Raw genomic sequence first — 15,436 nt, forward strand, 5'->3', positions numbered from 1 at the left:
CATAAAAGCCCATAACAAACCCCATAAGCACATAAAACACCGTAACAAACCCCATCACAGCATAAAAACCCATAAAAGCCCATAACAAACCCCATAACCCCATAACAAACCCCAGAACCACATAAAACACTATAACAAACCCCATAAAACCCTACAGCAAAACCCATAGCCCCATAACAAACCCCATAACCCCATAACAAACCCCATGAACCCATAACAAACCCCAGAACCACATAAAACCCTTAACAAACCCCATAACCGCATAAAACCCCATAGAACCCCATAAACCCATAACAAACCCCAGAACCACATAAAACACCATAACAAACCCCAGAACAGCATAAAACCCCATAGAACCCCATAAAACCCCATAACAAACCCCAGAACCACAAAAAAACCCATAGAACCCCATAAAACCCATAACAAACCCCAGAACCACATAAAACACCATAACAAACCCCATAACCGCATAAAAACCCATAAAACCCTATAACAAACCCCATAAAACCCTACAGCAAAACCCATAGCCCCATAACAAACCCCATAACCCCATAACAAACCCCATAAACCCATAACAAACCGCAGAACCACATAAAACACCGTAACAAACCCCATAACAGCATAAAAACCCATAAAAGCCCATAACAAACCCCATAACCCCATAACAAACCCCATAAACCCATAACAAACCCCATAACCGCATAAAACTCCATAGAACCCCATAAAACCCCATAGAACACCATAAAACCCCATAACAAACCCCATAACCGCATAAAACCCATAAAACCCCATAAACCCATAACAAACCCCATAACCGCATAAAAACCCATAAAACCCCATAACAAACCCCATAACTACATAACAAACCCCATGAACCCATAACAAACCCCAGAACCACATAAAACCCGTAACAAACCCCATAACCACATAAAAACCCCATAGAACCCCATAAACCCATAACAAACCCCATAACCACATAAAACACCATAACAAACCCCATAACCCCATAACAAAACCCATAACTCCATAAAAGCCCATAAACCCCTATAAGCCCCCATAGAACTCCTAGAAACCCCATATAACCCCATAAACCCCCCCATATCTCCCCATAACCCCATAACAAACCCCATAACCCCATAAAACCACATAAACCCTCATAAAACCCCATAGAACCCCATAGGACCGCACGTACATCCTGCGGCACCTGGATGAAGGCGAACGCCATATAACCCCATAACCCCATAACCCCATAAAAACCCCATAACCCCATAAAAACCCCATAACCCCCCATACAACCCCATACAACCCCATAGAAACCCCATAACCCCCCATAACCCCATAACAAACCCATAGAAACCCCATAACAAACCCCATAATGCCCATAGAAACCCCATAACCCCCCATACAACCCCATAGAAACCCATAACAAACCCCATACCCCCCATAACGCCATAACAAACCCCATAACCCCATAAAAACCCCATAACTCCCATAGAAACCCCATAAAAACCCCATAGCCCCATAACCCCCCATAGAAACCCCATTTAACCCCATAACCCCATAAAACCCCATAAACCCATAAAACCCTATACAACCCCATAACTCCCCATACAACCCCATAGAAGCCCCATAACAAACCCCATATCCCCCCATAACCCCATAACAAACCCCATAACCCCATAAAAACCCCATAACCCCCTTAGAAACCCCATAAACCCCCATAGAAACCCCATAGAAACCCGATAACCCCATAGAAACCCCCATAGAAACCACATACCCCCCCATAACCCCATAAAAACCCCATAGCCCCCCATAACCCTATAAAAACCCCATAAAAACCCCATAACTCCTATAGAAACCCCATAGAAACCCCATAGAAACCCCATAGAAACCCCCTAAAAACCCCATACCCCCCATAACCCCATAAAAACCCCATAGCCCCCCATAACCCCATAAAACCCCCTAAACCCCCATAGAAATCCCATAACCCCATAGAAACCCCCATAGAAACCACATACCCCCCCATAACCCCATAAAAACCCCATAGCCCCCCCATAACCCTATAAAAACCCCATAAAAACCCCATAACTCCCACAGAAACCCCATAGGACCCCATAGAAGCCCACAGTACCGCACGTACATCCTGCGGCACCTGGATGAAGGCGAACGCCATATAACCCCATAACCCCATAACCCCATAACCCCATAAAAACCCCATACCCCCCCATACACCCCATACAACCCCATACAACCCCATAGAAACCCCATACAACCCCATAGAAACCCCATAAAACCCCATAGCCGCCATAGGACCGCACGTACATCCTGCAACCCCATAAGCCCCCATAACCCCATAAAAACCCCATACCCCCCATAACTCCATAACCCCCCATACAACCCCATACACCCCCATACAACCCCATAACCCCCCATTCAACCCCATAAAACCCCATAGAAACCCCATACAACCCCATAGAAACCCCATAGAAACCCCATAACTCCCATAGGACTGCACATACATCCTGCGACCCCATAACCCCATAAAAACCCCATAAAAACCCCATACCCCCCATAACCCCATACCCCCCATACAACCCCATAACCCCCCACACAACCCCATAGAAACCCCATAACCCCCATAGAAACCCCACACAACCTCATACAACCCCATAACCCCCCATAAAACCCCATAGAAACCCCATAGGTCCCCATAGAAGCCCACAGTACCGCACATACATCCTGCAACCCCATAACCCCCCATAACCCCATAAAAACCCCATACCCCCCCATAACCCCATAACCCCCCATACAACCCCATACAACCCCATACAACCCCATAGAACCCCATAAAACCCCATAGGACCCCATAACCGCCACAGTACCACACGTACATCCTGCGGCACCTGGATGAAGGCAAACGCCATATAACCCCATAACCCCATAACCCCATAAAAACCCCATAACCCCCCATAGAACCCCATAGGACCCCATAGAAGCCCACAGTACCGCACGTACATCCTGCGGCACCTGGATGAAGGCGAACGCCATATAACCCCATAACCCCATAACCCCATAACCCCATAAAACCCCATAACTCCCCATACAACCCCCTACAACCCCATAACCCCCCATACAACCCCATACAACCCCATAAAACCCCATAGAACCCCATAGTACCGCACGTACATCCTGCGGCACCTGGATGAAGGCAAACGCCATATAACCCCATAACCCCATAACCCCATAACCCCCCATAACCCCATAACCCCATAACCCCATAACCCCCCATACAACCCCATAGAAACCCCATACAACCCCATAGGACCCCATGCAACCCCATAGAAGCCCATAGGACCCCATAGGACCCCATAGAAGCCCACAGTACCGCACGTACATCCTGCGGCACCTGGATGAAGGCGAACGCCATATAACCCCATAACCCCATAACCCCATAACCCCATAAAAACCCCATAACCCCCCATACAACCCCATACAACTCCATACAACCCCATAGAAACCCCATACAACCCCATAGAAACCCCATAAAACCCCATAGCCGCCATAGGACCGCACGTACATCCTGCAACCCCATAAGCCCCCATAACCCCATAAAAACCCCATACCCCCCATAACTCCATAACCCCCCATACAACCCCATACACCCCCATACAACCCCATAACCCCCCATTCAACCCCATAAAACCCCATAGAAACCCCATAGAAACCCCATACAACCCCATAGAAACCCCATAGAAACCCCATAACTCCCATAGGACTGCACATACATCCTGCGACCCCATAACCCCATAAAAACCCCATACCCCCCATAACCCCATACCTCCCATACAACCCCATACAACCCCATAACCCCCCCCAAAACCCCATAGAAACCCCATAACCCCCATAGAAACCCCACACAACCCCATACAACCCCATAACCCCCCATAAAACCCCATAGAAACCCCATAGGTCCCCATAGAAGCCCACAGTACCGCACATACATCCTGCAACCCCATAACCCCCCATAACCCCATAAAAACCCCATACCCCCCCATAACCCCATAACCCCCATACAACCCTATAGAAACCCCATAACCCCCCATAACCCCATAACCCCATAACCCCCCATAACCCCATAACAAACCCCATAACCCCATAACCCTATAATCCCCCATAGCCCCAACCCCCCCATAACCCCATCAAACCCCATAACCCCATAACAAACCCCATAACCCCATAACTCCCCATAGCCCCAACCTCCCCCATAACCCCATCAAACCCCACAACCCCATAACCCCATACAACCCCATAACCCCCCATACAACCCCATAGAAACCCCATAGAAACCCCATAGCCGCCACAGTACCGCACGTACATCCTGCGGCACCTGGATGAAGGCGAACGCCATATAACCCCATAACCCCATAACCCCATAACCCCATAACCCCATAACCCCATAATCCCCCATAACCCCATAACCCCCCATACAACCCCATACAACCCCATAGAAACCCCATACAACCCCATAGAAACCCCATAAAACCCCATAGCCGCCATAGGACCGCACGTACATCCTGCAACCCCATAAGCCCCCATAACCCCATAAAAACCCCATACCCCCCATAACTCCATAACCCCCCATACAACCCCATACACCCCCATACAACCCCATAACCCCCCATTCAACCCCATAAAACCCCATAGAAACCCCATAGAAACCCCATACAACCCCATAGAAACCCCATAGAAACCCCATAACTCCCATAGGACTGCACATACATCCTGCGACCCCATAACCCCATAAAAACCCCATACCCCCCATAACCCCATACCCCCCATACAACCCCATAACCCCCCCCACAACCCCATAGAAACCCCATAACCCCCATAGAAACCCCACACAACCCCATACAACCCCATAACCCCCCCCACAACCCCATAGAAACCCCATAACCCCCATAGAAACCCCACACAACCCCATACAACCCCATAACCCCCCATACCCCCCCATAACCCCATACAACCCCATACAACCCCATAACCCCCCATAAAACCCCATAGAAACCCCATAGGTCCCCATAGAAGCCCACAGTACCGCACATACATCCTGCAACCCCATAACCCCCCATAACCCCATAAAAACCCCATACCCCCCCATAACCCCATAACCCCCATACAACCCTATAGAAACCCCATAACCCCTCATAACCCCCCATACAACCCCATAGAAACCCCATAGAAGCCCATAGCTGCCACAGTACCACACGTACATCCTGCGGCACCTGGATGAAGGCGAACGCCATATAACCCCATAACCCCATAACCCCATAACCCCATAAAAACCCCATAACCCCCCATACAACCCCCTACAACCCCATAACACCCCCTACAACCCCATAGAAACCCCATAGGACCCCATAGCCGCCACAGTACCGCACGTACATCCTGCGGCACCTGGATGAAGGCGAACGCCATATAACCCCATAACCCCATAACCCCATAACCCCATAACCCCATAAAAACCCCATAACCCCCCATACAACCCCATAGAAACCCCATAGAACCCCATACAACCCCATAGGACCCCATAACCCCCACAGTACCGCACGTACATCCTGCGGCACCTGGATGAAAGCAAACGCCATATAACCCCATAACCCCATAACCCCCCATAACCCCATAACCCCATAGGACCCCATAGAAGCCCATAGGACCCCATAGAAGCCCACAGTACCGCACGTACATCCTGCGGCACCTGGATGAAGGCGAACGCCATATAACCCCATAACCCCATTACCCCATAACCCCATAACCCCCCATAACCCCATAACAAACCCCATAACCCCATAACTCCCCATAGCCCCAACCCCCCCCCATAACCCCATACAACACCATAACCCCCCATAACCCCATAACCCCCCATAGCCCGAACCCCCCCATAACCCCATCAAACCCCATAACCCCATAACCCCCCATACAACCCCATAGAAACCCCTTACAACCCCATACAACCCCATAGAACCCCATAGAACCCCATAGGACCCCATAACCCCCACAGTACCGCACGTACATCCTGCGGCACCTGGATGAAGGTGAACGCCATATAACCCCATAACCCCATAACCCTATATAACCCCATACCCCCCACAACCCCATAACAAACCCCATAACCCCATAACTCCCCATAACCCCCCATAACCCCATAACAAACCCCATAACCCCATAACCCCCCATAACCCCATAACAAACCCCATAACCCCATAACTCCCCATAGCCCCAACCCCCCCCCATAACCCCATACAACACCATAACCCCCCATAACCCCATAACCCCCCATAGCCCGAACCCCCCCATAACCCCATCAAACCCCATAACCCCATAACCCCCCATACAACCCCATAGAAACCCCTTACAACCCCATACAACCCCATAGAACCCCATAGAACCCCATAGGACCCCATAACCCCCACAGTACCGCACGTACATCCTGCGGCACCTGGATGAAGGTGAACGCCATATAACCCCATAACCCCATAACCCTATATAACCCCATACCCCCCACAACCCCATAACAAACCCCATAACCCCATAACTCCCCATAACCCCCCATAACCCCATAACAAACCCCATAACCCCATAACCCCCCATAACCCCATAACAAACCCCATAACCCCATAACTCCCCATAGCCCCAACCCCCCCCCATAACCCCATACAACACCATAACCCCCCATAACCCCATAACCCCCCATAGCCCGAACCCCCCCATAACCCCATAACCCCCCATACAACCCCATAACCCCATAGGACCCCATAAAACCCCATAGGACCCCATAGAAGCCCACAGTACCGCACGTACATCCTGCGGCACCTGGATGAAGGCGAACGCCATATAACCCCATAACCCCATAAATACCCCATAACCCCATAACCCCCCATAACCCCATAACTCCCATAACCCCCCATACAACCCCATAGAACCCCATAGGACCCCATAGAAGCCCACAGTACCGCACGTACATCCTGCGGCACCTGGATGAAGGCGAACGCGTATTCGGTCGCCTGCGGCGGCAGCGCCCTGGGGCTGAACGGCGGCGGCAGCGGGGCCAGGCGCTGGGGGGGCAGCGTCTCCTTCTGCGCGTCCAGTTATGGGGTCGCTTATGGGGTCGCTTATGGGGTCGGTTTATGGGGTGGTTTATGGGGTCGCCACTCACGTTGCCGTAGTCGATGTAGAAGACGTGGATTTTAGTGGGGGATTCCACCTTTTCCACGCGGGCTCGGTACCTGGAGGGGTTATGGGGTTTTTTTTTTATGGGGTTTTTTATGGGGTTTGGGGGGGGGGGTTAATGGGGTTATGGGGTTTTTATGGGGTTTTATGGGGTTATATGGGGTTTCTAGGGGGGGTCTGATGGGGGGTTATGGGGGGTTTATGGGCTTATGGGGTTACGGGGTTATGGGGTTTTTATGGGGTTATGGGGTTGTTAAGGGGTAATGGGGTTTGTTATGGGGTTTGTTAAGGGGTTATGGGGTTTGTTAAGGGGTTACGGGGCTATGGGGTTATGGGGTTTGTTAAGGGGTTATGGGGTTTGTTATGGGGTTATGGGGTTTGTTAAGGGGTTATGGGGTTCGTTATGGGGTTTTACAGGGTGTTTATGGGGTTATGGGGTTTGTTATGGGGTTTTACGGGGTGTTTATGGGGTTATGGGGTTTGTTATGGGGTTATGGGGTTTTTATGGGGTTTTACGGGGTGTTTATGGGGTTATGGGGTTTGTTATGGGGTTACAGGGTTTGTTATGGGGTTATGGGATTTGTTATGGGGTTATGGGGTTTGTTAAGGGGTTATGGGTTTGTTATGGGGTTATGGGGTTTTTATGGGGTTATGGGGTTACGGGGTTATGGGGTTTGTTAGGGGGTTACGGGGTTTGTTATGGGGTTCGTTATGGGGTTATGGGGTTTGTTATGGGGTTTGGGGTTTTTTATGGGGTTATGGGGTTTTTATGGGGTTTTATGGGGTTATATGGGGTTTCTATGGGGGGTCTAATAGGGGGTTATGGGGGGGTTATGGGGTTACGGGGTGATGGGGTTTTTATGGGGTTATGGGGTTACGGGGTTATGGGGTTTGTTATGGGGTTATGGGGTTTGTTATGGGGTTTGTTAAGGGGTTACGCGGTTATGGGGTTATGGGGTTTGTTATGGGGTTATGGGGTTGTTATGGGGTTATGGGGTTTGTTATGGGGTTTTACAGGGTGTTTATGGAGTTATGGGGTTTGTTATGGGGTTTGTTAAGGGGTTATGGGGTTTGTTATGGGGTTTTATGGGGTGTTTATGGAGTTATGGGATGTTTATGGGGTTATGGGGTTTGTTATGGGGTTACAGGGTTATGGGGTTTGTTATGGGGTTTGTTAAGGGGTTATGGGGTTTGTTATGGGGTTACAGGGTTATGGGGTTTGTTATGGGTTTGTTAAGGGGTTATGGGGTTTGTTATGGGGTTACAGGGTTATGGGGTTTGTTATGGGGTTTGTTAAGGGGTTATGGGGTTTGTTATGGGGTTACAGGGTTATGGGGTTTGTTATGGGGTTTGTTAAGGGGTTATGGGGTTTGTTATGGGGTTTTACGGGCTTTGTTATGGGGTGATGGAGTTTGTTAAGGGGTTATGGGGTTCGTTATGGGGTTTTACAGGGTGTTTATGGGGTTATGGGGTTTGTTATGGGGTTATGGGGTTGTTATGGGGTTAAGGGGTTTGTTATGGGGTTATGGGGTTGTTATGGGGTTTTACGGGGTGTTTATGGGGTTATGGGATTTGTTATGGGGTTATGGGGTTTGTTAAGGGGTTATGGGTTTGTTATGGGGTTATGGGGTTTGTTATGGGGTTATGGGGTTTTTATGGGGTTATGGGGTTTGTTATGGGGTTTGTTAAAGGGTTACGGGGTTTGTTATGGGGTTCGTTATGGGGTTATGGGGTTTGTTATGGGGTTTGGGGTTTTTTATGGGGTTATGGGGTTTTTAGGGGGTTTTATGGGGTTATATGGGGTTTCTATGGGGGGTCTGATAGAGGTTTATGGGGGGTTTATGGGGTTATGGGGTTTGTTAAGGGGTTATGGGGTTTGTTATAGGGTTATGGGGTTTGTTATGGGGTTTTACGGGATTTGTTAAAGGGTTATGGGGGTTTGTTATGAGGTTATGGGGTTTGTTATGGGGTTTGTTATGGGGTTTGGGGGTTTTTATGGGGTTATGGGGTTTTTATGGGGTTTTATGGGGTTATGGGATTTTTATGGGGTTTTATGGGGTTATATGGGGTTTCTATGGAGGGTCTGATTGAGGGTTATGGGGGGTTTATGGGGTTATGGGGTTACGGGGTTATGGGGTTTTTATGGGGTTATGGGGTTGTTAAGGGGTAATGGGGTTTGTTATGGGGTTATGGGGTTTGTTATGGGGTTTGTTAAGGGGTTATGGGGTTTGTTATCGGGTTATGGGGTTTGTTAAGGGGTTACGCGGTTATGGGGTTATGGGGTTTGTTATGGGGTTTTACAGGGTGTTTATGGGGTTATGGGGTTTTTATGGGGTTATGGGGTTTTGTGGGGTTAGGGTTTTTTTCATGGGGTTTTATGGGGTTTTATGAGGTTTGGGGTTTTTCATGGGGTCTTATGGGGGTTTTATGGAGATATGGGGTTTTTAGGGGGGTTTGATGGGGGGTTATGGGGTTTTTATGGGGTTATGCGGTTTCTTATGGGGTTTTATGGGGTTTGGGGTTTTTTTATGGGGTTTTATGGGGTTATGGGGTTTTTAGGGTGTTATGGGGGTTTGTTATGGGGTTTTTAAGGGGTTGTTATGGGGGTTTTTATGGGGTTTGATGGGGGTTATGTGGGGTTTTATGGGGTTATGGGTTTTTTATGGGGATTTGGGGGTTTTTATGGGGTCATGGGGTTTTTATGGGGTTTTATAGGGTTATGTGGGTCTTAGGGGGGTCTGATGGGGGGCTATGGGGGATTTTATGGGTTTATGGGGTTATAGGGTGATGGGATTTTTTATGAGGTTATGGGATTTGTTATGGGGTTATGGGGTTTTTAGGGTGTTATGGGGGGTTTTTAGGGGGCTTTTAAGGCGTTTTTATGGGGTTATGGGGGTTTTAGGGGGTTTTAGGGGGTTAGGGTTTATTTTATGGGGTTTTATGGGGTTTGGGTTTTTTTATGGGATATTTAAGGGGGTTTTATGGGCTTATGGGGTTTTAGGGGGGTTTGATGGGGGGTTACGGGGGTTATATAGCGTTATGGGGTTTTTTATGGGGTTTTATGGAGTTTTATGGGGTTTGGGGTTTTTTTATGGGGTTTTTTAAGGGGGTTTTATGGGGTTATGGGGTTTTAGGTGGGTTTGATGGGGGGTTGTGGGGGGTTATGGGGTTTTTTATTGGGTTATGGAGTTTTTTTTGAGGTTATGGGTTTTTATGGAGGGGTTATGGGGGGTTATGGGAACTTCATAGGGTAATGGGATTTTTTATGAGGTTACGGAGTTTTTATGGGGATATTGGGGCTTTTATGGGGTTTTGGGGCATTTTGGGTTTTTTTGGGAGGGATTTGGGGTTTCTGGGGGTCTCAATCCTCAGGATTTTGGGTCTTTTGGGGGGGATTTGGGGTTATTTGGGGGTTGTGGGGGGTTTGGGGTTTTTTGGGGGCAGGTTGGGGTTGTGGGGGTGGATTTGGGGTTTTTCGGGGTCTCAAAGCTGTGGATTTGGGGTTTTTTGGGGGAGGATTTGGGGTTTTGGGATGGATTTGGGGTTTTGGGGGGAGGGGATCTGGGTTTTTCTTGGGGGATTTGGGGTTTTTGGGGTGGATTTTGGGTTTTTTGGGGGGTGGATTTGCTCTTTTTTGGCGGGTTGATTTCGGGTTTTGGGGGGGATTTGGGTTTTTCTTGGGGGATTTGGGGTTTTGGGGGTGGATTTGGGGTTTTTTGGGGGTGAATTTGAGGTTTTTTGGGGAGGATTTGGGACTTTGGGGGGTATTTGGGGTTTATAGGAGTGGATTTGGGGTTTTTTTTGGGGGGGGTTGGGTTTTTCTTGGGGGATTTGGGGTCTTAGGGGTGGATTTGGGGTTTTAGGGGGGTGGATTTGAGTTTTTTTGGGGGGGATTTGGGGTTTTAGGAGTGGATTTGAGGTTTCTGGGGGGTGGATTTGAGGTTTTTTTGGGGGGGATTTGGGGTTTTTCTTGGGGGATTTGAGGTTTTAGGGGTGGATTTGAGGTTTTAGGAGTGGATTTGGGGTTTTTGGGGGGGTGGATTTGAGGTTTTTTGGGGGGGATTTGGTTTCTCTTGGGGGATTTGGGGTTTTAGGGGTGGATTTGAGTTTTTTTTTGGGGGGATTTGGGTTTTTCTTGGGGGATTTGGGGTCTTAGGGGTGGATTTGGGGTTTTAGGGGTGGATTTTGGGTTTTTTGGGGGGTGGATTTGAGTTTTTTTGGGGGGGATTTGGGGTTTTAGGAGTGGATTGGGGATTTTTGGGGGGGTCGATTTGGGGTTTTTTGGGGGGGGGTTGGGTTTTTCTTGGGGGATTTGGGGTTTTAGGGGTGGATTTGATGTTTTAGGAGTGGATTTGGGGTTTTTGGGGAGTGGATTTGAGGTTTTTTGGGGGGGATTTGGGTTTTTCTTGGGGGATTTGGGATTTTGGGGGGGATTTGGGGTTATTTGGGTGTTGTGGGGGGTTTGGGGGTTTTGGGGTCTCAAAGCTGTGGATTTGGGGTTTTGGGGGGGAGATTTGGGGTTTAGGGAGGATTTGGGGTCATAGGAGTGGATTTGGGGTTTTTTGGGGGGTGGATTTGAGGTTTTTTGGGGGAAATTTGGGTTTTTCTTGGGGGATTTGGGATTTTGGGGGGCATTTGGGGTCCATTTTGGGGGGGATTTGGGGTTATTTGGGGGTTGTGGAGGTTTGGGGTTTTTTGGGTGGGTTGGTTGGGGTTGTGGGGGTGGATTTGGGGCTTTTAGGGATCTCAAAGCTGTGGAATTGGGATTTTTTGGGGGAGGATTTGGGGTTTTTGGTGGGGATTTGGGTTTTTCTTGGGGGATTTGGGGTTTTTTGGAGGGTGGATTTGGGTTTTCCTTGGGGGATTTGGGATTTTAGGGGTGGATTTGGCGTTTTTGGGGGGGTGGATTTGAGGTTTTTGGGGTGGGATTTGGGTTTTTCTTGGGGGATTTGGGGTTTTAGGGGTGGATTTGATGTTTTAGGAGTGGATTTGGGGTTTTTGGGGGGTGGATTTGAGGGTTTTTGGGGAGGATTTGGTACTTTGAGGTGTATTTGGGGTTTTTGAGGGGGTGGATTTGGGGTTTTTTGGGGGGAATTTGGGTTTTTCTTGGGGGATTTGGGGTTTTGGGGGTGGATTTGGGGTTTTTTGGGGGTGGATTTGAGGTTTTTTGGGGAGGATTTGGGACTTTGGGGGGTATTTGGGGTTTATAGGAGTGGATTTGGGGTTTTTTTTGGGGGGGGTTGGGTTTTTCTTGGGGGATTTGGGGTTTTAGGGGTGGATTTGGGGTTTTTTGGGGGGTGGATTTGAGTTTTTTTGGGGGAGATTTGGGGTTTTAGGAGTGGATTTGAGGTTTTTGGGGGGGGTTGATATGGGGTTTTTTGGGGGGGATTTGGGTTTTTCTTGGGGGATTTGGGGTTTTAGGGGTGGATTTGAAGTTTTAGGGGTGGATTTGGGGTTTTTGGGGGGTGGATTTGGGGTTTTTTTTTGGGGGGGGATTGGGGTTTTTCTTGGGGGATTTGGGGTTTTAGGGGTGGATTTGGGGTTTTTTGGGGGGATTTGGGTTTTTCTTGGGGGATTTGGGGTCTTTGGGGTGGATTTGATGTTTTAGGAGTGGATTTGGGGTTTTTGGGGGGTGGATTTGGGGTTTTTTTTGGGGGGGATTGGGTTTTTTCTTGGGGGATTTGGGGTTTTTGGGGTGAATTTGAGGTTTTTTTGGGGGGGATTTGGGGTTTTTCTTGGGGGATTTGGGGTCTTAGGGGTGGATTTGGGGTTTATAGGAGTGGATTTGGGGTTTTTTTTTGGGGGGGGTTGGGTTTTTCTTGGGGGATTTGGGGTTTTAGGGGTGGATTTGGGGTTTTTGGGGGGTGGATTTGAGTTTTTTTGGGGGGGATTTGGGGTTTTAGGAGTGGATTTGGGGTTTTTGGGGGGTGGATTTGAGGTTTTTTTGGAGGGGGATTTGGGTTTTTCTTGGGGGATTTGGGATTTAGGGGTGGATTTGGGGTTATTTGGGTGTTGTGGGGGGTTTGGGGTTTTTGGGGTCTCAAAGCTGTGGATTTGGGGTTTTGGGGGGGGAGATTTGGGGTTTTAGGTGGGATTTGGGGTCTTAGGAGTGGATTTGGGGTTTTTGGGGGGTGGATTTGAGTTTTTTTGGGGGAGGATTTGGGTTTTTCTTGGGGGATTTGGGGTTTTAGGGGTGGATTTGAGGTTTTAGGGGTGGATTTGAGGCTTTTTTGGGGAGGATTTGGGACTTTGGGGGGTATTTGAGGGTTTTGGGGGGTGGATTTGGGGATTTTTGGGGGGGGATTTGGGTTTTTCGTGGGGGATTTGGGATCTTAGGGGTGGATTTGGAGTTTTAGGGGTGGTTTTGGGGTTTTTTGGGGGGTGGATTTGAGTTTTTTGGGGGGAATTTGGGGTTTTAGGAGTGGATTTGGAGTTTTTGGAGGGGTTGATTTGGGGTTTTTTGGGGGGATTTGGGTTTTTCTTGGGGGATTTGGGGTCTTAGGGGTGGATTTGGGGTCTTAGGAGTGGATTTGGGGTTTTTTGGGGGGTGGATTTGAGGTTTTTTTTGGGGGGATTTTGGGTTTTTCTTGGGGGATTTGGGATTTTGGGGGGGATTTGGAGTTATTTGGGTGTTGTGGGGGGTTTGGGGTTTTTGGGGTCTCAAAGCTGTGGATTTGGGGTTTTGGGTGGGGGAGATTTGGGGTTTTTTTGGGGGGGATTTGGGGTCTTAGGTGTGGATTTGAGGTTTTAGGAGTGGATTTGGGGTTTATTGGGTGGATTTGGGGTTTTTTCGGGAGGATTTGGGACTTTGGGGGGTATTTGGGGTTTTTGGGGGGGTTGATTTGGGTTTTTTTTTGGGGGGGTTGGGTTTTTCTTGGGTGATTTGGGTTTTTCTTGAGGGATTTGGGGTTTTAGGGGTGGATTTGATGTTTTAGGAGTGGATTTGGGGTTTTTGGGGGGGTGGATTTGAGGTTTTTTGGGGGGGATTTGGGTTTTTCTTGGTGGATTTGGGATTTTGGGGGGGATTTGGGGTTATCTGGGTGTTGTGGGGGGTTTGGGGTTTTTGGGGTCTCAAAGCTGTGGATTTGGGGTTTTGGGGGGGGGAGATTTGGGGTTTTAGGGGGGATTTGGGGTCTTAGGAGTGGATTTGGGGTTTTTTGGGGGGTGGATTTGAGGTTTTTTGGGGGGGGATTTGGGGTTTTTCTTGGGGGATTTGGGGTTTTAGGGGTTGGATTTTGGGTTTTTTGGGTGGTAGATTTTAGGTTTTTTGGGGAGGATTTGGGACTTTGGGGGGTATTTGGGGTTTATAGGAGTGGATTTGGGGTTTTTTTTGGGGGGGGTTGGGTTTTTCTTGGGGGATTTGGGGTTTTAGGGGTGGATTTGGGGTTTTTGGGGGGTGGATTTGAGTTTTTTTGGGGGGGATTTGGGGTTTTAGGAGTGGATTTGGGGTTTTTGGGGGGTGGATTTGAGGTTTTTTGGGGGGGATTTGGGTTTTTCTTGGGGGATTTGGGGTCTTAGGGGTGGATTTGGGGTTTTAGGGGTGGATTTGAGTTTTTTTGGGGAGGATTTGGGACTTTGGGGGGTATTTGGGGTTTTTGGGGGGGTTGATTTGGGGTTTTTTTTGGGGGGGGTGGGTTTTTCTTGAGGGATTTGGGGTTTTGGGGGTGGATTTGGGGTTTTAGGGGTGGATTTGAGTTTTTTTGGGGGGGATTTGGGTTTTAGGAGTGGATTTGAGGATTCTGGGGGGTTGATTTGGGGTTTTTTGGGGGGGATTTGGGTTTTTCTTGGGGGATTTGGGGTTTTAGGGGTGGATTTGAGTTTTTTTGGGGGGGATTTGGGTTTTAGGAGTGGATTTGAGGATTCTGGGGGTTTGATTTGGGGTTTTTTGGGGGGGATTTGGGTTTTTCTTGGGGGATTTGAGGTTTTAGGGGTGGATTTGGTGTTTTTGGGGCGGATTTGGGGTTTTTTTTTTTGGGGGGGGGCACCCACCACTCGCCATCGACGAACTTGGCGATGCAGAAATCCCCCCTGCGGGGCACATAGGCGCCCTCCACGGGGGGGTGGGCGGCCACCTCCGCACGCATTCTCTCCATCAGCTGCTCCAGCTGAGCGCCTGGGGGGCGGAAACGGGGGGGGGACATCATGAGGTGGCGTGGGGACATCGGGGGGACATCGTGGGGACGTCCATTGGGATGTCCATTGGGACAGC

General features: G+C 49.3%; 1 protein-coding gene across 1 annotated transcript in view; it reads right to left on the reverse strand.

The window, feature by feature from the left end:
* The window catches only part of SND1 (staphylococcal nuclease and tudor domain containing 1), a 126,909-nt gene that overhangs the window by 10,729 nt on the left and 100,744 nt on the right, over positions 1-15,436 (reverse strand). The window contains exons 19-21 of the mRNA XM_090126737.1: positions 15,217-15,340; positions 7,214-7,283; positions 7,020-7,133 (exon numbers count right to left, since the gene is read on the reverse strand). Of these exons, the coding sequence (XP_089982863.1) occupies positions 7,020-7,133; positions 7,214-7,283; positions 15,217-15,340 (308 nt within the window). The remainder of the gene's footprint in view (positions 1-7,019; positions 7,134-7,213; positions 7,284-15,216; positions 15,341-15,436) is intronic.

This window comes from Phasianus colchicus, chromosome 1 (assembly GCF_987193195.1).
Source record: "Phasianus colchicus chromosome 1, bPhaCol1.hap1.1, whole genome shotgun sequence".
In the NCBI taxonomy this organism is placed as follows: Eukaryota; Metazoa; Chordata; class Aves; order Galliformes; family Phasianidae; genus Phasianus; species Phasianus colchicus.